This window comes from Balaenoptera musculus, chromosome 16 (assembly GCF_009873245.2).
Source record: "Balaenoptera musculus isolate JJ_BM4_2016_0621 chromosome 16, mBalMus1.pri.v3, whole genome shotgun sequence".
Lineage (NCBI taxonomy): Eukaryota > Metazoa > Chordata > Mammalia > Artiodactyla > Balaenopteridae > Balaenoptera > Balaenoptera musculus.
The window spans coordinates 31,991,558-32,018,538 of NC_045800.1; the positions used below are offsets into that span (position 1 = coordinate 31,991,558).

Below are 26,981 nucleotides of genomic sequence, written 5' to 3' on the forward strand. Positions count from 1 at the left end.
ACATCTTGCTGCCTTATGTTTTGACCTTCAGTTATCCCCAAACTTAAGGTATTAGAAATGTATTCCCCCACTGTTCCAGTATTGGCATATTGGGAAGAGGACTTATTCACCTATTCTTTTAGAGTTTCTTGGCAAACCTAATGATCAGAACACACTATAATTTGGTATAAGACAACCCAGAGAATAATTTCACAAGAATTATTTTCTGTTAATGTCAAAGTTTGACTCACGTTTGACTTCTAGAATGAAGCCTCTTCTTAGAGCCTATCATGTTTTTCCCGAGAGAGGGTGCTGTTGATGCCATTGCTTAAAATCTGGCCACCCTGATCCAAAGACTTCCTCCTGGCCCCCCTCTTCAGCTCCATAATTCTTTTCCTTGTGCCTCTGTGGACTCCCCCTGGATCTGGAGTCACTGGTCTGCTGTGGCAGGGGATAGAAATAGCAAGAAAAGTTTCCACTGAGGTTCTGGGGGGTTCAGGGACCATCCACCAGGCCTTCTAGCCGTGGCTGCTCAGTGGGGTGGGAGGGAAGATGGGACTCTCTATGGTGCAGTCATCAGAGCCACTCTGCCATCTGAACCTGTGTCTCATTGAGTGAATAGTATTTAGATTCTAAGGTCAGTTTATGTGATGGGATTGATGCTAAGCTTCTCATACTCTAAACGTGTTTTGGAGAGAAAGGGGTCTAATAGTCTCCTTGACTGTCATAATCCAGACCTATTTTATTCTTCAAGATCATAAGCTACTTAAGACCTGTCACATCCATTTTTATACCCCCTGTGGAGCCTAAGACAGTGCCTGCACCCTGGAGCCCAAGGACAATGAGGCAGCATGGTGCTGGGGTTCAGAGCATGCACTTGGAAGTCAATCAACCTCCAGGGCTCAACACTTGGTTTTACCATTTACTATATGACCTGCGGCAAATGATTTATTTTCTCTAGTCCTCAGTTTCCTCATAAGATTTTTGAGAGAGCTAAGTGAGTACAAAGCTCTGATAATATTGCCTGGCATGTACTAAAGCACCAGAAAAAAAATTTTTTATAGGAAAGTCAATATTTGAGCCAGAGAGAATCATAGAAGTTACTCCCTTTTAGAGATCTGGAATTTTATTTTATAGATCTGGAAAATTGAGGCCCAGAGATGTTAGATATTCTTGCCTACTCTCCAACTAGTTAGAAACAGATCCTGGATGAGAATTTAGGTCTATCTGACTCCCTGTCCAGTGCTCTTCCTATTACACCATCCACATATTGATTCAAAGAAATCCTTGGAAGCAGCACAGTATGGATTGCTACTCCCAGGTCCCAAAAATGTCCCTTGACAAAGACATATAAGGGTCAGATGCACCATTTCTCTGCCCCAGTGAGACTTTTCTTAATACGTTGAGAACTGACTTTATTTTATTTTATTATTTAAAAAAAATTTTTTTTTCTTATTAGTCAACCATTTTACACACATCAGTGTATACATGTCAATCCCAATCTCCTAATTCATCACATCACCACCCCCACCCCACTCTGCTTTCCCCCTTGGTGCCCATACATTTGTTCTCTACATCTCTGTCTCAATTTCTGCTCTGCAAACAGGTTCATCTGTACCATTTTCTAGGTTCCACATATATGCGTTAATATACGATACTTGTTTTTCTCTTTCTGACTTACTTCACTGTGTATGACAGTCTCTAGACCCATCCACATCTCTACAAATGACCCAATTTCATTCCTTTTTATGGCTGAGTAATATTCCATTGTATATATGTACCACATCTTCTTTATCCATTCGTCTGTCATTGGGCATTTAGGTTGCTTCCATGACCTGGCTATTGTAAATAGTGCTGCAATGAACATTGGGTTGCATGTGTCTTTTTGAATTATGGTTTTCTCTGGGTATCTGCCCAGTAGTGGGATTGCTGGATCATATGGTAATTCTATTTTTAGTTTTTTAAGGAACCTCCATACTGTTCTCCATAGTGGCTGTATCAATTTATATTCCCACCAACAGTGCAAGAGGGTTCCCTTTTCTTCACACCCTCTCCAGCATTTGTTGTTTGTAGATTTTCTGATGATGCCCATTCTAACTGGTGTGAGGTGATACCTCATTGTAGTTTTGATTTGCATTTCTCTAATAATTAGTGATGTTGAGCAGCTTTTCATGTGCTTCTTGGCCATCTGGATGTCTTCTCTGGAGAAATGTCTATTTAGGTCTTCTGCCCATTTTTTGGATTGGGTTGATTGTTTCTTTGATATTGAGCTGCATGAACTGTTTATATATTTTGGAGATTAATCCTTTGTCCGTTGATTCGTTTGCAAATATTTTCTCCCATTCTGAGGGTTGTCTTTTCGTTTTGTTTATGGTTTCCTTTGCTGTGCAAAAGCTTTGACGTTTCATTAGGTCCCATTTGTTTATTTTTGTTTTTATTTCCATTACTCAAGGAGGTGGATCAAAAAAGATCTTGCAGTGATTTATGTCAAAGAGTGTTCTTCAAATGTTTTCCTCTAAGAGTTTTATAGTTTCTGGTCTTACATTTAGGTCTCAAATCCATTTTGAGTTTATTTTTGTGTATGGTGTTAGGGAGTGTCCTAATTTCATTCTTTTACATGTAGCTGTCCAGTTTCCCCAGCACCACTTATTGAAGAGACTGTCTTTTCTCCATTGTATATCTTTGCCTCCTTTGTCATAGATTAGTTGATCATAGGTGTGTGGGTTTATCTCTGGGCTTTCTATCTTGTTCCATTGATCTATGTTTGTGTTTTTGTGCACGTAGATTAGTTGATCATAGGTGTGTGGGTTTATCTCTGGGCTTTCTATCTTGTTCCATTGATCTATGTTGCTGTTTTTGTGCCAGTACCATATTGTCTTCATTACTGTAGGTTTGTAGTATAGTCTGAAGTCAGGGAGTCTGATTCCTCCATCTCCTTTTTTTTCCTTCAAGACTGCTTTGGCTATTTGGGGTCTTTTATGTCTCCCTACAAATTTTAAGATGATTTGTTCTAGTTCCATAAAAAATGCCATTGGTAATTTGATAGGGATTGCATTGAATCTGTAGATTACTTTGGGTAGTATAGTCATTTCCACAATGTTGATTCTTCCAATCCAAGAACATGGTATATCTCTCCATCTGTTGGTATCATCTTTAATTTCTTTCTTCAGTGTCTTATAGTTTTCTGCATACAGGTCTTTTGTCTCCCTAGGTAGGTTTATTCCTAGGTATTTTATTCTTTTTGTTGCAATGGTAAATGGGAGTGTTTCCTTAATTTCTCTTTCAGATTTTTCATCATTAGTGTATAGGAATGCAAGAGATTTCTATGCATTAATTTTGTATCCTGCCACTTTACCAAATTCATTGATTAGCTCTAGTAGTTTTCTGGTGGCATCTTTAGCATTCTCTATGTATAGTATCATGTCATCTGCAAACAGTGACAGTTTTACTTCTTCTTTTCCAATTTGGATTCCTTTTATTTCTTTTTCTTCTCTGATTGCCGTGGCTAGGACTTCCAGAACTATGTTGAATAATAGTGGTGAGAGTGGACATCCATGTCTTGTTCCTGATCTTAGAGGAAATGCATTCAGTTTTTCACCATTGAGAATGATGTTTGCTGTGGGTTTGTCATATATGGCCTTTATTATGTTGAGGTAGGTTCCCTCTGTGCCCACTTTCTGGAGAGTTTTTATCATAAATGGGTGTTGAATTTTGTCAAAAGCTTTTTCTGCATCTATTGAGATGGTCATATGGTTTTTATTCTTCAATTTGTTAATATGGTGTATCACATTGATTGATTTGCGTATATTGAAAAATCCTTGCATCCCTGGGATAAATCCCACTTGATCATGGTGTATGATCCTTTTAATGTGTTGTTGGATTCTGTTTGCTAGTATTTTGTTGAGGATTTTTGCATCTATATTCATCAGTGATATTGGTCTGTAATTTTCTTTTTTTGTAGTATCTTTGCCTGGTTTGGGTATCAGGGTGATGGTGGCTTCATAGAATGAGTTTGGGAGTGTTCCTTCCCCTGCAATTTTTTGGAAGAGTTTGAGAAGGATGGGTGTTAGCTCTTCTCTAAATGTTTGATACAATTCACCTGTGAAGCCATCTGGTCCTGGACTTTTGTTTGTGGGAAGATTTTTAATCACAGTTTCAATTTCATTACTTGTGATTGGTCTGTTCATATTTTCTATTTCTTACTGGTTCAGTCTTGGAAGGTTATACCTTTCTAAGAATTTGTCCATTTCTTCCAGGTTGTCCATTTTATTGGCATAGAGTTGCTTGTAGTAGTCTCTTAGGATGCTTTGTATTTCTGCAGTGTCTCTTGTAACTTCTCCTTTTTCATTTCTAATTTTATTGATTTGAGTCCTCTCCCTCTTTTTCTTGATGAGTCTGGCTAATGGTTTATCAATTTTGTTTATCTTCTCAAAGAACCAGCTTTTAGTTTTATTGATCTTTGCTATTGTTTTCTTTGTTTCTATTTCACTTATTTCTGCTCTGATCTTTATGATTTCTTTCCTTCTGCTAACTTTGGGTTTTGTTTGTTCTTCTTTCTCTAGTTCCTTCAGGTGTAAGGTTAGATTGTTTATTTGAGATTTTTCTTGTTTCTTGAGGTAGGCTTGTATAGCTATAAACTTCCCTCTTAGAACTGCTTTTGCTGCATCCCATAGGTTTTGGATCGTCGTGTTTTCATTGTCATTTGTCTCTAGGTATTTTTTGATTTCTTCAGTGATCTCTTGGTTATTTAGTAACATATTGTTTAGCCTCCATGTGTTTATGTTTTTTACGTTTTTTTCCCTGTAATTCATTTCTAATCTCATAGTGTTGTGGTCAGAAAAGATGCTTGATATGATTTCAATTTTCTTATATTTACTGAGGCTTGATTTGTGACCCAAGATGTGACCTATCCTGGAGAACGTTCTGTGCACACTTGAGAAGAAAGTGTAATATGCTGTTTTTGGATGGAATGTCCTATAAATATCAATTAAATCTATCTGGTCTATTGTGTCATTTAAAGCTTGTGTTTCCTTTTTAATTTTCTGTTTGTATGATCTGTCCATTGGTGTAAGTGAGGTGTTAAAGTCCCCCACTATTATTGTGTTACTGTCCATTTCCTCTTTTAGAGCTGTTAGTAGCCTTATGTATTGAGGTGCTCCTATGTTGGGTGCATAAATATTTATAATTGTTATGTCTTCTTCTTGGATTGATCCCTTGATCATTACATAGTGTCCTTCCTTTTCTCTTGTAACATTCTTTATTTTAAAGTCTATTTTATCTGATATGAGTATTGCTACTCAAGCTTTCTTTTGATTTCCATTTGCATGGAATATCTTTTTCCATCCCCTCACTTTCAGTATGTATGTGTCCTAAGTCTGAAGTGGATCTCTTGTAGACAGCATACATATGGGTCTTGTTTTTGTATCCATTCAGCAAGCCTGTGTCTTTTGGTTGGAGCATTTAATCCATTCACATTTAAGGTAATTATCAATATGTATGTTCATGTTACCATTTTCTTAATTTTGGGGAGTTTGTTTTTGTAGGTTCCTTTTTTCTTTTCTTCTCTTGTGTTTCCCACTTAGAAAGTTCCTTTAGCATTGTTGTAGAGCTGGTTTGGTGTGCAGAATTCTCTTAGCTTTTGCTTGTCTGTAAAGCTTTTGATTTCTCCATTGAATCTGAATGAAATCCCTTGCTGATAGAGTAATCTTGTTGTAGGTTCTTCCTTTTCATCACTTTAAATATATCATGCCACTCCCTTCTGGCTTGTAGAGTTTCTGCTGAGAAATCAGCTGTTAACCTTATGGAGTTTATGTTATTTGTTGTTTTTCCCTTGTTGCTTTCAATAATTTTCTTTGTCTTTAATTTTTGCCAATTTGATAACTATGTGTCTCAGCATGTTTCTCCTTGAGTTTATCCTGTATGGGACTCTCTGCGCTTCCTGGACTGGGTGGCTATTTCCTTTCCCATGTTAGGGAAGTTTTGACTATAATCTCTTCAAATGTTTTCTCGGGTCCCTTCTCTCTCTCTTCTCCTTCTGGGACCCCTATAATGTGAATGTTGTTGCGTTAATGTTGTCCCAGAGGTCTCTTAGGCTGTCTTCATTTCTTTTCATTTTTTTTTTCTTTATTGTGTCCTGCAGCAGTGAATTCCACCATTCTGTCTTCCAGGTCACTTATCCGTCCTTCTGCCTCAGTTATTCTGCTATTGATTCCTTCTAGTGTATTTTTCATTTCAGTTATTGTATTGTTCATCTCTGTTTGTTTGTTCTTTAATTCTTCTAGATCTTTGTTAAACGTTTCTTGCATCTTCTCGATCTTTGCCTCCATTCTTTTTCCGAGGTCCTGGATCATCTTCACTATCATTATTCTGAATTCTTTTTCTGGAATATTTCCTATCTCCATTTCATTTAGTTGTTTTTCTGGGGTTTTATCTTGTTCCTTCATCTGGTACATAGCCATCTTCCCTTTCATCTTGTCTATCTTTCTGTGAATGTGGTTTTTATTGAGAACTGACTTTAAAAAAACAAACAAAAAAACGATTTGAAAGGAATGAACATGAGATGACTGTAATAACCGTTCAAGGCCTAGTAGATGGGAGCAGGTGGCCCAAGGGCAGAGAAGGCAGGTTCGGGGTGCTTGTGGACAGGGTGGAGCTGGCCAGCTGAGATTTATGTTTGTGCATTCTGCTTCCCACATGCCATTTCAGAGAGGCCAGCTGACGAAGAGGAGCAGTGGTCAGATGACTTTGTAAGTATTTGTTCCTGGGACTAGAAGGGTATCATTTCCACCAGGGCCCCTGGGAGGCCTTTATAAAGACTTGTTTCTGAATGACACACTGGTGGCCAGCTGCCCATCATGGAGGGGAGATGGCTGGGTTGGAAGGGCCACCTATAGGCAGGGCAGCAATAACCTCACGACGGCTGACTTGAGCTAGCACCGTCATGTGCCAGGCTAGGAGCTTCATACTCATTCCCTCATGTAGTCCTCATGACAGCCCTATGAGTAGGCATTCTTATCCCCATTTTCTGCTGGTATTCAGAGTGCTCACCAGCACAGCCAAAACAGATGTTAAAATGCTTGAATAGGGGCTTCCCTGGTGGTGCAGTGGTTGAGAATCTGCCTGCCAATGCAGGGAACACGGGTTCGAGCCCTGGTCTGGGAAGATCCCACATGCCACGGAGCAGCTAGGCCCGTGAGCCACAACTACTGAGCCTGCGTGTCTGGAGCCTGTGCCCCACAACAAGAGAGGCTGCGACAGTGAAAGGCCCGTGCACCACAATGAAGAGTGGCCCCCGCTTGCCACAACTAGAGAAAGCCCTCGCATAGAAATGAAGACCCAACACAGCCAAAAAATTAAAGTAAATAAATAAATAAATAAGTCAGGAGCTCAAAAAAAAAAAAAAAGCTTGAATATTTCCAAATCAGTTGGCAAATGCCTCTGCCCTGAATTCCCCAGTGCCCCATCACTGCTTGGTGCCTGCCAGGAGCCCTAAACAAACCAACAACTAAAGAGTCAATGCTTGGCACATCGGGGAGTTTCCAGGACACTCCTTAAGGTCATGGTCAGTACCTGGGCCGGATTAGTTGTTAAACAGTTTGGACATCAGCCCTGCCCATTTTACAGGTGAAGAAACCAAGACATGGAGAGTTTTAAGTAACTTGCAATTCCAAAATTCAAACCCAGGCTCTCAGATCTCAGAAGCAGACTTTTAAAACTCAAGGGGCTTGCTGTGACCAAGAGGATATGAACAGACTCTGGAGGCCACAGATGGAGAGGGCTCTCCCTGACCATGATGACATTGGAGTGGTGTGTCAGAATTAATTGTGAACCTCTTCAAGATGGCTCTGCAACCCACAGGGCCCCAGGGGCCACTTCTCTTTGGGGCTGAATCTTATAGAGACAAGACATCCTAAAAACTTTTCTGTACAATGATTATTCCTCACATATCAAATTCATGCAGAATGTTAGGCTGCTCCAGTCTGTGAGCTTTATATCTGGAAGGGATCCAAGAGGGCCTCCACACAACCACATACCCCATAAGGAAACTGAGGCCAAGAGCCTGAAAATGACTTGCCGACCGTCTCTCCATTACTCAGTGGCCCAGTAGAATGAGAACCCAGGACTCCTGTCCAGTGCCCAGAATTGAGCCTAAGCCCAGCTCTGTACTGTGTATATCACCTGCAGTTTATTCAGAGTATTAGGAGACGGACGTTCCTCCCGTTTCAACTGCAGAGAAAAGATTTTTGTAAAGAAGGGGTGAGGTGGCCTCACTGTGGGTCACTTAGGCATGGAGAGCCTCCCAGGGCCCAGCAGCACTGATCCCTCAGAAGCACTGCAGCTGCGCCCCCTGCTGGAGGCACACACACAGGGCCACATCGGAAGCAAACTTAAGACGCTGGACCAACATCCCCCAGGCAACCGAGAAAACTCAGCTCGCTGGCTAGAAGAAGACAAGGTGGGGACCTAGCAAACACAAAATAAAATCAGTCTGAAGAGGAGGGAATGACTTGTGTCCCCAAAGTTAAACAACCAAAATGAAGGTACCAGCTATAGTAAGGATTGATTGAACATTCACTCACAATTTTTACCTTATTGGATTCCTTTGGTACATAGAATGAAATCCAGGCTTGTTGCTAAAGCCTCCAGACCTGATGAAATCCAACCCCTGCAGCCCTGTCTAGCCTTCCCTGCACCCCTCAGCAGGGGTTGCTCATCCCAGCCCAGGCACACAGGCCTGCCCTCAGTCCCTACAGCAGGTCGAGGTCCTGCCTAACTCAGCGATTTCAGACTCATGGTCCTTGGGCAGGTGAAGGAAGAGGGGAAGAAAGGAGAAACCAGAGTATCCCCATCCTTCTTCACTTGGTCGGCTCCTTCTTGTACTTCAGGCTTGGCTTAAGTGTCTGCTTCTCACCAGGAAGGCCTTTCCAGCACCCCTATCCAAGACAGAATCCCTCTTCCCTTTGCTCTCTGTCTCAAGAACATGATCAGTGCATCTATGACCAGGCATATCTATTTTATCTGTTTGATCATCTACTTATTTATTATTCACTATTTGTTTGTTGTTGGTCTCTCATGCTAACATACAAGCACTCTGAGGCCAGGGACTGTGCTCTGAGTCAAGCATGATGGCTGGCACATAGTGGGTGCTCAATAAATATTGATTACATGAATGAAGGAATGGACAATTTGAGAAGATTTTTGTCTGATTACACATTCCCTTCTTCAAAGTTCCCATTAGACTGTCCAAAGTATTGTACTTCCTCAAGTATTGAATGAATGAATGGATTAATTAATTAATTAACAAAAGAATTTTGTTTGTCATAATTTTGAATAATTTGGGGGGAGGGGTTTTTTTAAAACTCTCAGAAGTTTGAATAGATCCCCTTTTATTTCTCTTGATGAAAAGGCATTCAACACATTCTACTGTGCTTGAAGTAGGAGGGACTTATGGTGCATCTCCCACAGAAAAGACTTTCCAAATGAAGGGCCAGTTCAGCACTTCCTGAGCATCCATTCCCTCCTCCTCAGTCCCTTCAGAGCCCAGGCAGCAGCTCAGCGCATTCATTCATTCCAAGTATGTTGGGTGTGCACCTACCCTGCAGCAGGTCCCATGCTGGGCCCTGGATATATAGTCTCAGTCCGGTCCTCATGGGGGCACAGTCTGGTAGGCAGCCCAGTGTCAGACGATGGCTGCCAGGAACAGCTGACGTGGGATCTCTCTTTCTCTACCTTCTCTGCCACCTCTGCCAACCTGGTCCTCTCAGTCAGCTTGCTGTGCCGGAGGGGCTGCAAGGACTCCAGACTCCTCCCCGGGATGCACACTGATCCTCAGCCTCCAGGTAATTAAGTCTAGGAAGCCAGTCCCTGCTCCACGAAAACTGAAACAAAGTGGGATGCCCAAACCGTCCCCCACTCAGGCACATGCGTCTGGCTGCCCACTGGTTCTTTCACTTTCTGAATGTCTGTTAAAGCAACTGCTTCTCAGTGCTCATACTGACGTCTCCCTGGGATGCTGCAACAGCAGTAATTGGGTCCTTGGCCTGGATGAAGAGAGTCCCTGGCTTGGGAAGCCAGGGTCTTGCCCTGTCAAGCCTCCCCCCGGCCCACCCTTTCACTCCCACTCCACCTCCCAGGCCTCCAGCCTGGGAATAGTCTTTGGCTTCTCCAGAGCACAGACTGCAGGCTCAAATTACTCAACTCCTCTGGGCCTCAGTTTCCTCAAGTGCAAAATGGGTTTTTTTAGAAAACTATCTCATATGATTGTGGTGAGGGGTCAATGGGTATACAGTGCATAGAAATGTTAGTTAATAATAATCATTACTATTATCATTACTTTATTCAGCCTAATTTCATATTCCCATCTGCTATTTCTGACCTAGGGGTTTGGGAAAATCCCCCCTACAGGAATTTTCTTACCTCCCCCCTCTCCCTGTCCCTTCCTGGCTCCCCCATGCCAGGGTAAGGACAAGCACCCTCCTTTGGGCTCCTTCCTCCTTTTATTCTCTCTCCCCCCCTCCTCCAGCCACCTCGGGAAAAGCTCTATGTTCAGCCTCCTTTCTCTTTCCTTATCCCACTCCTCACCCTCTTCCTCTCCTCTCCCCGATCTCCCTACGGACTGAGGAGGAAAGCACAGGGCTCACTCACTGATTCCTTCATTTGTTCCAAACATCCTGAGTGCCTACCATGTGCTGGCCCTGTCACGGGCCCTGAGGATACAGCAATGAAGGAAACACTATACCTGCCTCAATGTTACACAGTTGCCAGGGAAAGGAGACAGGCCAAAAGGCAGGTACATCATAGATTCATCGGAAAATCATGTATGGATCGAGCATCATGTCAGGCAGTGTGAGGGGGCAGTGGGCACAGAGGTCAGAGGACCTCTTAAGTCCTGAATCAAATATTTCCTCCATATGAATATATATGTATGTGTGTTACACACATAAACTCTCTCTGAACAAAACGCCCAAGAAGCTAGTCACTCTGTTTGCCTCTAGGGAGAGGAACTGAGCAGCTGGGAAGACTTCCCTCCTTGTGAACTGTTTGAACTTTAGACTGGCTCAACGTATTTTCAATATGGACTTAAATAAAATTTATATGAAAAAAACAAACAGAAAGAGAATGGACTCCGAGTCAGTTCGAAGTCCTTGTCCCTGCAACTGTCCAGCTCTGTTTCAAACGAACAAACCTTTTCTCTTCAAAGGTGTCTGTATTCCTGAGCTTCTCCTTACCCTCTCTTATTACACTTACATTTTCCTCAACCATCAACCTTCATGATTAATAAAACCTATTTGGTTATTCTATTTTATTGGGTCCTTTCTCTGTCTTCCTAAAATACATTTTATCTCTGGCTGTTCTTTGCAGACACACAGAATTCAGCCACCCTTGGGGTTAGAGGTCCATGCGTTCCCCCAGGATAGTAGTCCAGGTGATACGTTTTGGAGGTAAAAGGCCCGGCTTCAACCCCAGGGCTGCCGCTAACAGCTGCCTAACCCTGGTTAGCCGACCCCTCCCAGCCTTGCTTTCTCGTCCCTCCGTCCCTCCTAAGCACGCGTGGGGCGCTGAGCATGGTATCTGTACTTGCAGGACAGCGATTATGAAAACCCAGATGAGCACTCCGACTCGGAAATGTATGTGCTGCCGGCCGAGGAGCCCGGGGACGACAGCTACGAGCCACCACCCGCCGAGCAGGAGACTCGGCCGGTTCACCGGGCCCTGCCCTTCACCAGGGGCGAGTACGTAGGTGAGTCTCCACCCAGACCCTGGGCGCTCGGCCTTCGGGGCAGCAGGGAGCGGGGCAGGCCAAGGTCGCGGGATGGTGGGCACCTCCCACTCTCACCACCTCCAAGTGGGTCATCTGGTCACTCACAGGCACTGGAGCCCCCGCTGGTAAGCTTGCCCTTTGGGGAAGGGAGGGAGTGTCCTTCCCAAGCTGGGAATGTTGAAAACAGGCAAAAGATAAAACAAGTACGTCCTGATGTGGCTCCCCACCCACCTCAATTCCTGATAGTCCCCAGAGAAATCACCCAAGATTAGTCCCTTCTTCTCTTCTTGGCTTCCTGCGTACAAGGTTCTGGAATTTCTCTTGAGATGGCTGTACGGAACCAGGATGACCTTCAGGGATCCCGGTGTCTGCTAAGGCCCCTCCTTCCTCCATCTCTCCCACCGCCACCCCCCCGCTGGCAGGCTGTACAGATACACTGAGTCTGGACTGTGGAGTTTTAATTGGGGGAAGGGGCAAGGGAAGGGGCTAGGGGTGAAGCCCTCTAAGCCTGGAATTAGCCTTATTGGTTAAATGGACGAGTCTTAGTGTGGCCCTCCAGGCCTGAGTGTAGCTTTTAATGCCCCCCCTCGCCCCCCCAAGAAGAAGTCTGTGTTCCATTCTAACAGGTGACTAAGTTCAGCAAGGGGAGGAGGGGAGTGTGTCCATGCCATCACGTGAGGCCGGGGGTCGTACAGAGCATCCCTACGTGTAAAGGGTTTGTGTCCCTTATCCCTGAGGATAACTTCCTCCTTACTGGGGTACCAGGTACTGCCCTGCTTCGTGCCACATCTATTGAGGACCTACTATGTGCTGGAGCTATGCTAAGCAGCAAGCGAGACAGGCAGAGTCCCAGACTTTTTACAGTTTAGAACTTAGTGCTTTACAGTCATGGCCTACTTCACCTTCTTGATAATCACAAAGGAAGAAAGTGAGGCTCAGAGGAGTGAACTCACTGGGCCAAGGTTTTATAAGCGGCAGAGCTGGGATGCAAGTCGGGCCTTTCAGCCTCCAAAGCCCGTGCTCTTCACCACTCTGCTCCGCACACCGCAACCAAATCTGTGACCTCGTTCAATCATCGCAGCAACCCTGGGAAGGAAGGGGCTGCGTCAGGCCCGTTTCACAGACCAAGAAACCGCTATTCAGGACAGTTAAGCGGCTCATTCCAGGTCATACTCTTCGAAGCCTGTCTTCTATGCTTTGCTCCTTCTGATGGGCTTAAATCTTATATTAAGAAATCTCAGTAAACTCCAAGAGCTGCCAATAAAACTACAAAAACTGACAGTCATAGGCATAGTAAAGTGGATGCCTTGGTGCCTGAACACAGCTACGCCACCAGAAGGAGGCTTCCGAGGAGGCACCAAGTGTAAAGTTAACCACATGCCGTCACCGAGGCAGAAGCGCGGGCCGAGGGCTGGAGCAGGCACCAGGCGGAGAGCACAGTGGGACAGGCAGAGGCAGGGGCATCTGTATCAAGCTGGGGGCCGGCTGTAGCAGGAGGAAGGAGCAGGAAGCCAGTGTAAGCGCCTGTGCTGGTTCCAGGAAGGGGAACCCACCAGGTTATTCCTATGCGAAGATTTTCCTACAGTGTATCAGTCAGAATCTGTGCTCGCAGATCAACCGGGTAGACTCCCTGTTGCCTAAGCCCTCCACCACGTTACGCAGGTAAGGTTAGTTCTGTATGTTAGGCATCGGCTCTGCCAGACACAGTGTTCCTCCTGCCTTGCTGCTTTCTCCCTAATCCCTACAATAACTCTCTGAGGTGGATACTTACGATCCTCATTTTAAAAATGAGGAATGTGAGTCCCAGAGAGGTTACATAATGAAGAAGCAGCCCAAAGGAGTGCCGCTGGTGGGTGGAGAGCAGGGGACTGAACACAGGGCCCTTGACTTCAGAGCCTGGACTCCTTCCCTGACACCTGGTGAGGACGGTCCTGAACCAGGGGGTACTCACGACTTCCCCATGATTTGAGGACATCATTAAGGGGAGGAACGCATAGGTTCACCCGGATAAGTAGTTGCAACCCTGAATACACCTTAGAATAACCTGGGGAATTTTAAAACCTATAATACCAGGTCCCTCCCCAGAAGTTCAAACTGCATGTCTGGAGTGGGGCCTTGGCATTTTTTAAAGCTCCCAGGTGGTTCCTGTGTGTAGGCAGGATTGAGAATCACTGCCCTTAAGGCTTCATGGAGCAAAGTGAACCACTGAGGAGTACCGCCCCCCCTGAGACACCGCCCCCCCCACAATGCCAAGGTCACCATCCACTCTGTTTAGCAGAGCGTTTGGGCTGCCTGCTCTCCTGGGTCTGTGGGTCTGCATCAATCCCCAGGAGGATGACTTTGATGAGGACATTCTTCTGGTTTTTATAATGTAAGTCAATGGGCAGTTGAAATTTTTGCCTAACATGTCATTCTGCTCTTTAAGGGAATGCCCCAGTTACTAATGTGTGGGCTACATAGATGCTGGGGGTTTTATACTTTCTAGGTCTTGGTGGCTTCCGCCCAGGGAATGATCCAGAACCCATTCATCTTATGCTTTGTTGTTCTTGTTGTTTTTCCTCTCAAGACAATCGATCAAGCCAGAGGCAGTCTCCGCCCTCCAGCAAGACCCTTCCCAGTAAACCCAACTGGCCTTCGGCAAAGGCAAGGCAGGCCACCACTCTGCCAGCCTCGACTTCTCTGCATAAACCTCAAGTCCCACCCAGACCCAAAGAGCTCCTTGAGGATGAGGTAAAGTAAATCTGTCCAGAAGACTGCCCAGACCGAGTGGAAGGCAGGATGTGGGCCGGATAGGGGGAGGGGCAGGACAGTGTGGCCTCAGGCGTGTCTTCCTTCCTCGAGGCCCTGCTCTCCGGCCGGCGCTAACCACCCTGCCCCCTCTAACTCTCCACTGTTATGCTGAAAGGATGTTTTCTTTAAAAATGGCATATATGGTCTTAGTTTAAGCACTTTCATTTACTACAGGCATATATATCCATACTGGAGCTGTGTCCCTCTAACTATTCCTTCGAGAAAGAGTCCCTCAGTTTCCTGCAAACCTCTCTTTCCTCCATAATATACTTCCCTCTTTATTCTCCATTGCTCCTCTCCCTGTCCCGCCTCATTTTCTCTCCCCCACCTTCTTTTCACTCTGGTCCTCCACCCTCCTCCTCTAAAATGCAGAGGGGTGCAGTGGGGCATACAGTGGAGACCCCTAGTCTGTAGGAAGACCCTGCACAACCCGAGGAGGAGCTGACTCCTCACTTCCCTCGGCAGCTTTTGCTTCTCACTCCCTCTCCCCAGCCCCGGGTATCCAGGGACCATCTTTGCCGATTGTCCAGGACCCAGCTCTAGGTTTATGTCATCAATCTCCCTTCTGCCAGCACCTAGGTTTTCACGTCTTATTCCATATGGAATTGTTTCAATTTAAAAATGAACAGGTAAACCCATTCAGGCTATTGTAGGAATGACTGATAAAGCCTAATATGTTATGGCTCCCAGATGTACTTGCATTTTAAATAAAGTCAAAGACAAGACCTCAAACGTAGCCATTAGAACAACCCTACAAGTGTAACAGTCTGAGAAAGAAAATAACATTAAAGGCAACTCTTAACCATCACCAGACATAATCTTACTTCAGCTTCTCGAAGAAGTTACTTGTTTTTATAAATTTATTTATTTATTTGTTTATTTTTGGCTGCGTTGGGTCTTTGTTAGTGCGCGCGGGCTTTCTCTAGTTGCAGAGAGCGGGGGCTACTCTTCGTTGCAGTGCATGGCTTCTTATTGCAGTGGCTTCTCTTGATGCAGAGCACGGGCTCTAGGCGTGTGGGCTCAGTAGTTGTGGCACACGGGCTCAGTAGTTGTGGCTCACGGGCTCAGTAGTTGTGGCACACAGGCTTAGCTGCTCCGTGGCATGTGGGATCTTCTGGACCAGGGCTCGAACCCGTGTCCCCTGCATTGGCAGTCGGATTCTTAACCACTGCGCCACCAGGGAAGCCCCAGAAGTAACTAGTTTTTAAATGCCTGTAGATGATAAAACCTACAGCTTATGAGCATGCTGTGAAATGACCTTCATTTCCGCCTTAGTATAATTTGTAGCCCGAGAAGAGATGGAAAAGAGAGACTTTTAAATAAAATAGAGGTAGCATCCAAGCTCAAATTCCTGCTTTGACGCTTACTAGTTGTGTGACTTAGGCAAGTCAGATAAACTCTCTGAGTCTCAGCTTTTCCTCTCTTCAGGTTATTTTAAAGATTTAATAAAGGAATATATATATATATATATATATATATATATATATCACTAAATACAGTGCCTCACACAAAGAAGGATTCCATGTATCATACATATTGGATTCCTTTCTACCATATTCTAGATTCTTTATAAAATCCAGTTTTCTAGTTTCTCCTGAAGACTGAGGGCCTGTCAGCACTTGGCCAGCCATGGCCTCGAAGCAGCTGAGCCTCATGGCAATGCTCCAGCTCAGCTGTGACTCCCTGGCCCCTGTTTCCATTTGTCATCATCCCCATCACTCATACAAGACTTGCGCACACCCTGACTCTGTACATTCCCCATTACTGTTCCAGGCCTGCTCCTGTAAATATTTGAGTTTATGACCCCCTCTCTAGGGATAGTTTAAGTCAGGAAGTCAGCAGACTGAGAATGAGTGTGGTTTGTCAATCCTCAGTCTGTCTGTCAGTCTGAGAGGGGTTGCTGCCCTTTCAGGGTGAGAACAGGGTGGCCGGGAGAATCTGAGCATGGGACGTGGTAGGGAGACCATCTGTTAGGGTCTCACCGTGAATTCTTTCGGCATTTGGCAAATCCATATGAAGATATCAATTCAGACACAGAATACAAATGAAGATTGTGGGTTATGTGAAGCTCTCCATTTCTGTGACTAACTGGAGGTGGACCCCAGTGGGGAGAGGCCGAGCTTTGCTAACAGCAGCCTTGTGGAGGTGGCTCAGGCAAGTCTGAACCAGTGGGAAAAGGAGAAGTCTGGAGGAGGCACATTCTGGAATGGGCAGATGGACAGTCAAGATGAGAAAGAGGTTAAAAAAGAAAAAAGAGGCCAACATTAAGATCTGGCTGAGCCATTAGATAGGAAAAGAAGAAGTCAAACAGAAGCATAAATGAAAATGTTTAGCTCTGCCATACAGGTTACAGGCAAAATATGGGGGTACAGGCTGACCAGAGAGTTGGAGGTGGGAGGAAGGAGCATCTGTGCTCTAACAACGAGAGCGGCTAACACTTGACAAGTGCTGTGTGTCGGCGGTGTTCTGAGCGCTCTGTATGTGTTATCTCATTACATCCTCACAGCAACCCTAGGAAGTGTGTGCTATTATCATCCCCATTACAGATGAGGAAATGGTACAGATGAAGTGCAAAGGGGTTGAAGAACCTGTCCAAGGTCACAGAGGTAAATGATAGAGCCAGCATTTGAAATCAGATGATGAGATACTAGATCCCAGGTGCTAAAGAGCTATCCTGTGCCACCTCTCCAGTATCCACTGAGAAGAGACCAGCTCTTCATTCAACACAAACGTGCCGGGGCTTCATTGGTGCCCAAAGCAGACCCAGTACCTCTCCTTGCAGGGCATCAGTTTTGTGATTTTATGTGACCTTGGATAGATTACTCAACTGCTCTCAAATTCCTCATCTGTAAAATGAGGATAAGTATACGTAACTTAATAGTAGGTATCATTGAAAGAATTCAGTAAAATAATGTATGTAAAGCTATTAAATGTTCACATGAGTTGTATTAAGCAAGAAACTCTTGTGGGCATTTAATAGCTCATCTTAACGGCTCCTGATATGGAATGGGGTGAAGGGCAATGGGAAAGTGAAAATAAGATGAATCCGTGGTGCTCCTATTTTTCACATTTAAAGTTTGGGGGAAGGCAAACATGTAAACACCTATAGCAGGTGTCTTAATACTGAACATCTAAACACTGGAGTTGATCTAAGATTATTTTTAAAATAATCATCTATGTTTTAATCATGCCATTGTAAAAACTGAGGAAGGATTCTAATAGCATGTAGGTTGTGGTAGTAGAACAATCTGCCTGGCTTCAAAAGACCAATTATTCATGTAACTACAGCCAGTTTTTTGTGATGTGAACATGGGATAATGGGGTTTGTATTAAAACACTGCAGCAAAGTGAAGATGAACTTGTTAGGACACAGATTATGATGATTCTTGATCATTTGCTTATTTTGGCAGGTAACAACTTTATAGTATAGTGTTATTGTATAGTACTAGTGGTACCTACCTTTTTGGGTTATTACAAGGAGTAAGTGAGATTACACATGTAAAGTACTTAGAAGAGCACCTGGCAATAAGTGCTCAATAAATGTTTGTTTTTTGTTTCTCCCAGTCCCCATGTTGGCAACCAACCAAGGCAGGTTGTAAAAACCACTTCTGAGATCTGGTTACTTTATTTACCTCTTATAAAATCACTCCCTCCCTATATTTATGGTCAATTGATTATTGACAAAGATGCCAAGACAATTCAACGGGAAAAATTAGTTTTTTAAACAAACAGTGCTAAAATTACATGCAAAAGAATGAAATTGTACTCCAATCTCACACCATATATAAAAAGTTAAATAAAACTGGATCATAGGTCTAAGTGTAAGAGCTAAAACTGTAAAACTCTTGGAAAAAAACATAGGTATAATTCCTTTTTTTTTTAATTTTAAAAATTTATTTTATTTATTTATTTTTGGCTACATTGGGTCTTCATTGCTGTACGTGGCCTTTCTCTAGTTGAGGAGAGCGGGGACTACTCTTTGTTGCGGTGCGCGGGCTTCTTATTGTGGTGGCTTCTCTTGTTGCGGAGCGTGGGCTCTAGGCATGCGGGCTTCAGTAGTTGTGGCACCCGGGCTCAGCAGCTGCGGCTCACAGGCTCTAGAGCGCAGGCTCAGTAGTTGTGGCGCATGGGCTTAGTTGCTCCGTGGCATGTGGGATCTTCCCGGACCAGGGGCTCAAACCCGTGTCCTCTGCATTGGCAGGCAGATTCTTAACCACTGCGCCACCAGGGAAGCCCAGGTATAAACCTTTATGACCTTGGGATAGGCAATGATTTCTTAGATACAATACCAAAAGCACAAACAACAAAAGAAAAAAGTAGATAAAACTGACTTTAAAATGTAAAACGTTTGTGCTGCAAATGATACCATAAAGAAAGTAAAAAGACAATGTGTAGAATGTGAGAATTTTTTTGGAAATTATATATCTGATAAGAGATTTAAATCTAGAACATTTAAAGAACTCTTATAATCCAAGAATAAAAAAGACAAACAACCCAATTAAAAGTTGGCAAGGGGGTTGAACAGACTTTTCTCTGAAGAAGATATACAAATGGCCAATAAGCAGAAGAAAAGATGCTTAACATCATTAAGGGAAATGCAAATCAAAATCACAATTAGATACCACTTCACACCTACAAGGATGCTTACAATCAAAAAAGACAGACAATAACAAGTATTAGTGAATATGTGGAGAAATTGGAACCCTCATACATTGCCAGTGGGAATGGAAAAATTGCACAGCCACTTTGGAAAACAATTTAACAGTTCCTCAAACTATTAAATATAGAGCTACAATATGACCCAGCAATTCCACCACTAGGTATATTCTCAAGAAAAATGTCCATCTACACAAAACTTGTACATGAATGTTCACAACAACGTTATTCATAATAGCCAAAAAAGTAGAAACAACCCAAATGTCCATCAACTGATGAATGGATAAGTAAAATGTGGTATAGTCATACAATGGAATATAATTTGTCCATAAAAGTGAATGAAGTACTAAAACGTGGTTAAACCTTGAAATTACTATGCTAAGTGAAAGAAGTCATGAAAGACTGTGTATTGAAATATTGTATGATTCCATTTATATAAAATGTCCAGAATGGGCAAATCTTAAAGATAGAAAGAAGGTTGGTGGTTGACTAGGTCAGGGGAGGGGATGGATGGGAGTGACTAATGGGTGCAGGGTTCCTCTTGGGGGTGATGAAAATGTTCTAAAGATAGATTGCAGTGATGGTGGCACACTCTGTTAATATACTACAAATCACCAAACCACTTTACATAGGGGAATTTAATGGTATATGGATTATATCTCAGAAGATTTTTTTAAATATCACTGCTTCTTATGTAGTAAACTCTGAATATACAGCATTTCTGTATTTCTTTTAGGCTGATTATGTGGTCCCCGTGGAAGATGCAGATGAAAACTATATTCATCCCACAGAAGACAGTTCACTCCCATCTGAAAAAGGCAAGAGTTTGTAGTTTTAAGCACCTGAAAACTTCTGGCAGTTGATAGAGGCATACAAGACCATTTGGTAGCAAGCTCTAAGGGGCTCAGAAATGATAGTGCCCAGGCCTCTCTCCTCTGTGGCCATAGCATTTGCCTTCTTTGGCTAGTGGAACAGAGAGCATAGTGGGCAACCCATCTCTGTGTTTGATAGCCTTTACCCTTCTTTCTCCATCCTCTTCCATGATTTAATACTCTCTTCTCAAGGTATAAAAGCACCTAAGTTCTTCTCTTTAGCTCCTCACTCAGAATGGATTTCTTATAAAACCTAATACTCACAAAGTCATGAGCCACCATGTTGACCTTACAAATATTGCACCAGGAACAGTTTCTGCAGAGGACTGAAAAAATGAAAGAGTAAAATATGCTCTATGTTCTAATTCTTTAAAATGGAGTGCTATCTCAGGCCCATGAGAAACATTTCATTTGCAAATCCTTCAGGAAATAACAAACGCAGTTACAAACAAATTATCTTCAAAAGCCCGTGCCACATAGCCTCAGATGAGGCGTGGAACAGTGTATGATTACTCTGGATATAGTCGCTATGGAGAATATAATCCTGTATAAATACTGCCTCTTCAAGTAACATTACTCATCTAATAAACTTGACTCCAAAGTAGCAATACTCAGTTTTTACACTGCCATGATGTCGCAGCCCTCTCCCTCGCCCTAAATATCACCGACAGCTTCTAGACCCACCAGAATTCCTGAACTCACCCATCACCATGAAACAATAAATACAAATTAAATGCCCTCACCCCCAACCCCCATAAACCTACAAAATCCAAGAGGAATGATATGTGTTACTTGTGTTACGTGTGTCAGGGAAAGTGGGGCTATTAATCTGGCCCCTCCACTGTTAGTTCAATGCACGTCTCCTGGTAAAAAAACAAACTCTTTCATCTCCTAGACACCCAGTTTGGCAAATGAAATTCCAAGCCAGTATTCACTTTAATCACTAATATATTCATTCTAAAATGTTTTTTTCTTCTGAGAAGGCTTCTTTTAATGGCTTGTGGGCTTACTAATTGTGTCTCCCATTCTTTGTAGATTCTCTGGTCTGACCCATCATTTCCACAATGCATTTTTCCATAAGTGTGAATCTCCCTCAGTAGACTATCTACTATATATGTATGTGTGTGTGTGTGTATATATATATATATATATATATAAAATTATAATATAGGTGTGATTCTGTGTTTCAGCTCCCATGGTTAATAGATCAACCAAGCCAAATAACTCCTCAAAGCCAGCCTCACCTCCAGGGACAACTTCAGGTAGAGTGTACACATGATTTGGTGGTTTTGTTTCTGTTTTTTTTTATTTTTTATTTTTTATTTTTTATACCACACACACGCACACGCACACACACACACATGCGCACATGCACACGCACATGCACACACGCACGCACACGCGCACACACACACACACACACTCCCTTCTCTCCCAGACCTGAAGGCTGAACACAGAGACTGGGAGACTGACCTCTGCTTTCAGGGACGTGCTCCTTGAGAGAAAATGAAAGAAGATTATTTTTAAAAATCTTTTCCTAGACTCATTTCCTGTGCAATTGCTCACCCTCTTCACAAGTTCCTATTTATCCTCCCCCTCGGAATCCACAGGCTCTTTATACTTGGGGACTGGAGGTCAGAGGCATCTTATCCAGCTCATCTTAGTTTCTGGGAACAAATGTCAACACACCAACCTAAAACGTCACGGCGAGGTCGCTTTGGTCCCTGCTGAAACGGAGACTCCTGACACGTGATAACTCAGAAGGGCTGTTATTACTGGAATAGAAAACCTTTCACTAAAACAGATAAATGAAGGCTTAAACCCTCCTTTAGAATAATAGTTTAATACTCTCTGGTGCTTACATCTTAAAATGCTCTTCTTGCCTTACACAGACCTCTTTTTCCTAAAACACTCCCAATAGTCCAATCAGCCTGATTTTCCCATAAGATTCTCAGCTCCATGTCTTGCTCATAGCTGTGCTTCCAAGGCCTAGACAGGACCTGGCTCAGCGTAGGTGCTGAAATGGTAGATGGGTCAGTTGGTTGAGAGAGCGATTGAGTCCCCCAACTCTGGCTGTCTTTAAGGAATCACATGGCCCCATCATGAAGGCATTAGCCCACTGGATTTATTATTCATTAGTTTTATATTAATCTAGTATAGCTATATTTTATCACTAGAGGCATCAGATGAAGAAACCAAACCTGAACAAGAAAATAATTTCCTGGTTAAATGATTATTGGATATAGACAGGAGGAAGTTCAGGAGGAGGAAGGAAGTGAGATAACTTGGTGGTGGTGGTGGGCGGGTAGGGAACAAACCTGAACAGTTAGAGGGAGTTTCTGAGTGTGCAAACAGTACAGTTTTCAGAGATGATTTTTATAAAAGGAATAATCAGACTACTTGCCTGTGTCTTTAAATAACTGACCATTGTCTTTAGAGGCTTCAGAGAGTTCCCTTATAGGCATGATGAAAGTGCTAAGGTTTCAGGGGTTTCTGTTAAAGTTCCACACCACGACACTTGCCTCTGGTTAATGTTGCTTTTGGCTCTTTGACGGCTAATAAGGTGCTGGCCGCAGATTACATAGCGAATTAGGTGCAGAGGTAAGCGCTCCCTCTCCTTCATGTTCCATACTGGGAAGTACAGTAGCAGGAGTTAGCACAGACTCCAAAGCCAGAGGGTCCAAGTCTTCACTCACTAGGTGCCAGACTTTGAGCAAGCTAAGTAATCCCTCTGTTTCTTAGTTTCCTCTCCTGAAAAAAAGGAAGGGGAAAATGGCACCTATGCCTAGGGGTAGTGTGAGAATTACATGAGTAAAAAGTAAAAGATACGTAAAAAGATACGAATCACACTCATAAAATGATAGCTCTTTGTGATTTATTATTGTTATTGTTCAGAATCCCTGGTTTAACCTGCCTTGATTCATGACACATGAGTCTGGCACATCACCCGGTACACATCTCAGAGAAGTGTTTCTTCCTTTCCATATAAAGTTTTACTCTAAATTTCGGGGTTTTTCAACCTCAACACAGTTGGCATCTGGGGCTAGGTGGTTTCTGTTGCAGACTGTCCTGTGCATCGCAGGCTGTTTAGCAACATCCCTGACCTCTGCCCACTAGATGCCACTAGCACCCCCTTCCCCAGCAGTGATAGACAAAGATGTCTCCAGTCATTGCAGAAAGTCCCTGGGGGAGGGGGACAAAATCACTCCCAGTTAAGAAGCATTGGTCTAAACAAACTGAAAGACTGAAGTCCATTGTGATTTATCTCTAAACGAGCATTTAGAAGAAGGCAGAGCAACCTCTGGCTAATTTGTAGCTTTTGTCAGAAAAGGGTAGACAGAGCATGTATTTCTGAGCTTGCTCTAAGTAAACAGCATTTTTTAAGTATTCTATCTCTTTCTTTCTTACAATAGGGGAGGAGTTTCGGAATTTACAATTCCCTGCTAATATGCAAGCAGAATTTTACCCATAGCCCAAATTATTCTTAAGTTGTTAAATTAAGTCTCTTTTATGTATTTTGTAAGAGTTCATATAGTACCTGAGAGTAAGGGATGCTTCGGCCAATATGCAAGCCCCACTAATGATAATAGGGTGTCTATAACAGCTAAAAGAGAGTTAAATCCCAAGGGCTTACAATGCCAACACTGAGATCATTAAGAATAAGGAAACCTACCACCACTGTATGCAAAACTGAAAAGAGGATGATGCATAAAATATACGTGGTAGAAGGAAAAACTAAGGGTAAATTGTTTTCCAAGTTAAGAAACTTCGGTAAGCACCAGCTTGTGCAAGGCCTGTGCTATTAAATCAAACCTTAACATAAATTTTTGCTCCCTATGATTTAAACAAAGATGATTTTTCTCTTTTATTAGTATGCTTTTGGACACATCTCCCTCTATTGCATCCCCAGTTTCTCCCTTGGAGCTTTCCAACCAAGAATTCGGCTTGGCCAGGAAGCAGGGATCCTGGCAATGAGAAGGGTACGGTGTTGTCCTACCCCAGCCATGCCCCGGGGTCTGACTTCAGCCAGGGCGGCAGAGAGGGTCACTGGCCTACGAGGAGTAACTCTCCATCCTCCCGTGGGCATTCACAAAAGCAGCCCTCTGTTTCACTAATCTTTCCCCACATAAGGGAGAAGCAGCAAGTGAATCTGACATGCCCAATCATGCCCCAGAGTAACATTATGAGATATTGGCTAGAGAGGACACTGTCTGCCTAGGCTTTCAACTTGAATGGCCTTGGTTTCCAACCCTGGCCCTGCCCGTTAACCGCTCTGAGCCTCTGTTTGCTCCCCTTGATGTTATGTGAGGCTTAGAAGTGGCACATGTGAAGTACCTGGCACAGTGCCCAGCACCTAGAGATACTGCCGTGGTTGATAACAAGATAAGAAAATGAAAATAGCAATAATCATATTTACTGAGATCCTTTATGAACTATAACTTATGTATCATAAAACTCACTCATTTTACATGTATAATTCAATGTTTTTTGTAAATCATTACATTTATAGAGTTTTGTAACCAGCACTAAAATCCAGTTTTAGAAACTTTCTGTGCCTACCCCAACTCCAAAAGAGCCATTATGCTCATTTGTGGTCAATGCTGTTCCCATCCTCAGCCCTGGGTAACCCTGATCTGCTTTCTGTTGTTATAGAGTTGCCTTTTCCAAACATTCATATAGATGGAGTCATATAATATGCAGTCTTTTCCATCTCACTCCTTTCACTTAGCATAACATTTTTGACCCTCAAAACTTTCAGTCCCTTTCCAGCAATATTACTTTATATTTGGCTAATTCTTTACATGTTCAAAGTTACCTTATTACCTAACCACAGTAACTCTCTGTCAGATAAAGTAGCTAGTGGCATCCCCATCTCACAGAGGGGGAAACTGAGGCATAGTGGCTCGTAAGAGGTCACACAGCCAGTTTGGTGGCAGAGAAATAACTGGAACCCTGTCTTCCTGATGCAAAACCAGAGCTTGTACTGGACTCCACCACCACAGAGGACAGCGAGCATGCGCCTCCCTCTCCTCTGATTGCAGAAGTTATTTACGAGGAGGGAAGGGGAAAGGAAGACGTTGGCCGACTGTTTGCAGATATGAAGGAAAGGGAAGCTTAGTAAAGAAGCCAGGCAGTAGATATGACAACAATAACATGCCCAGGCCAAGCGAGCCCTTGGTGAAAAGAGAGGGGACCCCTGGGAGGAAATTCTGACTTAGACCTTCTTTCTGCTTCCTTATTTTTCAGACGAGGGTTTTTTTTCTCTTCCCCGAAACTTTCTATCAACATCTATGAGTAGCCAAGTGTATTTTCACAATGTCAGTCTTAAGTATTGAGAATTTGAAGAACAATATCAACTTGATACCCTTGCTAATAAAACACAGTTAGACTCATACTACTACATATTCAGATGACATTTCAGTTTATTGTCGGAGGAAATGTTAAAAATTCCATATGTAGTCTCTTTCTCAAAATGTTTTTAAAAATCCCATCTGGGTCAGCTTACATCTAAGTAAGGGTTACATGGGAGGGGCCGTTCCTTCACCAGATGCCACTGGTGAGTGCTTATGGAAATTAGCCCTATGTAAGGACTATGTGTAGAAAGAGTAAATGGGCTCTGAGTGAGAGCCTGAAGGCCTCTCTCTAGTCAAGTACATGAGAATGAACTTTATGATCTCTGCGTTTAATACTTTTCGAGGACTTTTTCCCTTTTTTTGTGTTTGGAATAGGTGGTCCTGTCAGATGAGGTGGCATGGGGGTGCATGTGTCTTCTCTTGTTATAAATTCTGAGAGGGCAGAAGCCTACGTCTACTTCTTCAGCTCTTCCACAGCCCCTAACACAGTGCCTCCAAGGGCTTTACACATACCAGGTTCTCAATAATTCTTGGTAATAGATTATTACCTCAGTGTTTACTTATGTGTGATTTATCTTGCAAACTCAAACAACACATACTGTGGGCAAGTCCAACCTATATGTACAGAGTATCCCCTTTAAGTCCATTAGGAATTGTGGACTTATAAATGTAGTAAGTTCTTAATTAAAACGTTTATTCAGTTCAATTTAATTCAGTAGAGAGCCTTTATCTCACTGAGCAGTAATGTCCAGGCAGGCGGTATCAGCCTGAGAGGAGGCAGCTGGGACGTGCTGAGGGGAGCTGGCTTAGCTCTGGCCTCTCCCCATCCAGGCCTGCTCCCTATCCCAGCAGTGAATCTCTGCCTGTCTCTCACCTTCTTCCCTCATAACGATGCTCTGGCTTCTATCTTCAGGTAGAGGGAGGGGAAATGGGCGCGGTGGACAAGGCCCTCTGGGTCCCTTCTGTGACTTCAGAAGAGGAGATTTGGGTAATAGCTTGCTGCTTCTCTCCATTTGTCTATTTCTGCAGTGAGCAAAGGCCCTAAGAACTCAGAGATGAATGAATGCATGAGTGTTCTCCAAATGTGAGGTTAGGTGTGTGTACTGTGTAAGTGTGGTTAGGAATGAGCAGTGTCTATAGGTGTGATCAGGAGTGGTGGGTCTGTGCCCCTCTGTCTCTAGGTACTGCTGTTGTGCACATTTGTGCAGTGCATGTAGATACAAGTGTGAGCTCTTAGCTCCCTTCCATAGGAACCCTTGTGAGCTCTTATTGAGCCCACAGAATCAGGGGCTCTGAACTTGTCCCATGGGGGAAATGAGAAGGTCATTTAGCAATGTTTAGATGGAGTTCCTAATTAACATCCTAGTTCTGAGCTTATAAATTGGCATTTATAAAATGTTTCATCACCTTTGCCTATAGGTTTTCCCCCAACACTTCAATGTAACTACTTATATATGCTTAGCTGAAAGTAAGAAAACATGTGCATGTATTTCTGAGCCTGCCAGCAAGGCCAGCTCACTGTGACCATCAGCCCTCAGTTCAGGGCTAGAGACTGACCTGTGTATATGT

The 26,981-nt window shown here is 43.4% G+C and overlaps 1 protein-coding gene across 3 annotated transcripts in view; it reads left to right on the forward strand.

The window, feature by feature from the left end:
• The window catches only part of BLNK (B cell linker), a 79,715-nt gene that overhangs the window by 34,070 nt on the left and 18,664 nt on the right, over nucleotides 1-26,981 (forward strand). The window contains exons 4-9 of one of the 3 annotated variants that reach the window (XM_036828662.1): nucleotides 6,685-6,725; nucleotides 9,744-9,818; nucleotides 11,563-11,719; nucleotides 14,307-14,470; nucleotides 19,923-20,004; nucleotides 21,249-21,320. In XM_036828662.1, the coding sequence (XP_036684557.1) occupies nucleotides 6,685-6,725; nucleotides 9,744-9,818; nucleotides 11,563-11,719; nucleotides 14,307-14,470; nucleotides 19,923-20,004; nucleotides 21,249-21,320 (591 nt within the window). The remainder of the gene's footprint in view (nucleotides 1-6,684; nucleotides 6,726-9,743; nucleotides 9,819-11,562; nucleotides 11,720-14,306; nucleotides 14,471-19,922; nucleotides 20,005-21,248; nucleotides 21,321-26,981) is intronic. The other 2 variants (XM_036828663.1, XM_036828664.1) reach the window with 2 other exon arrangements.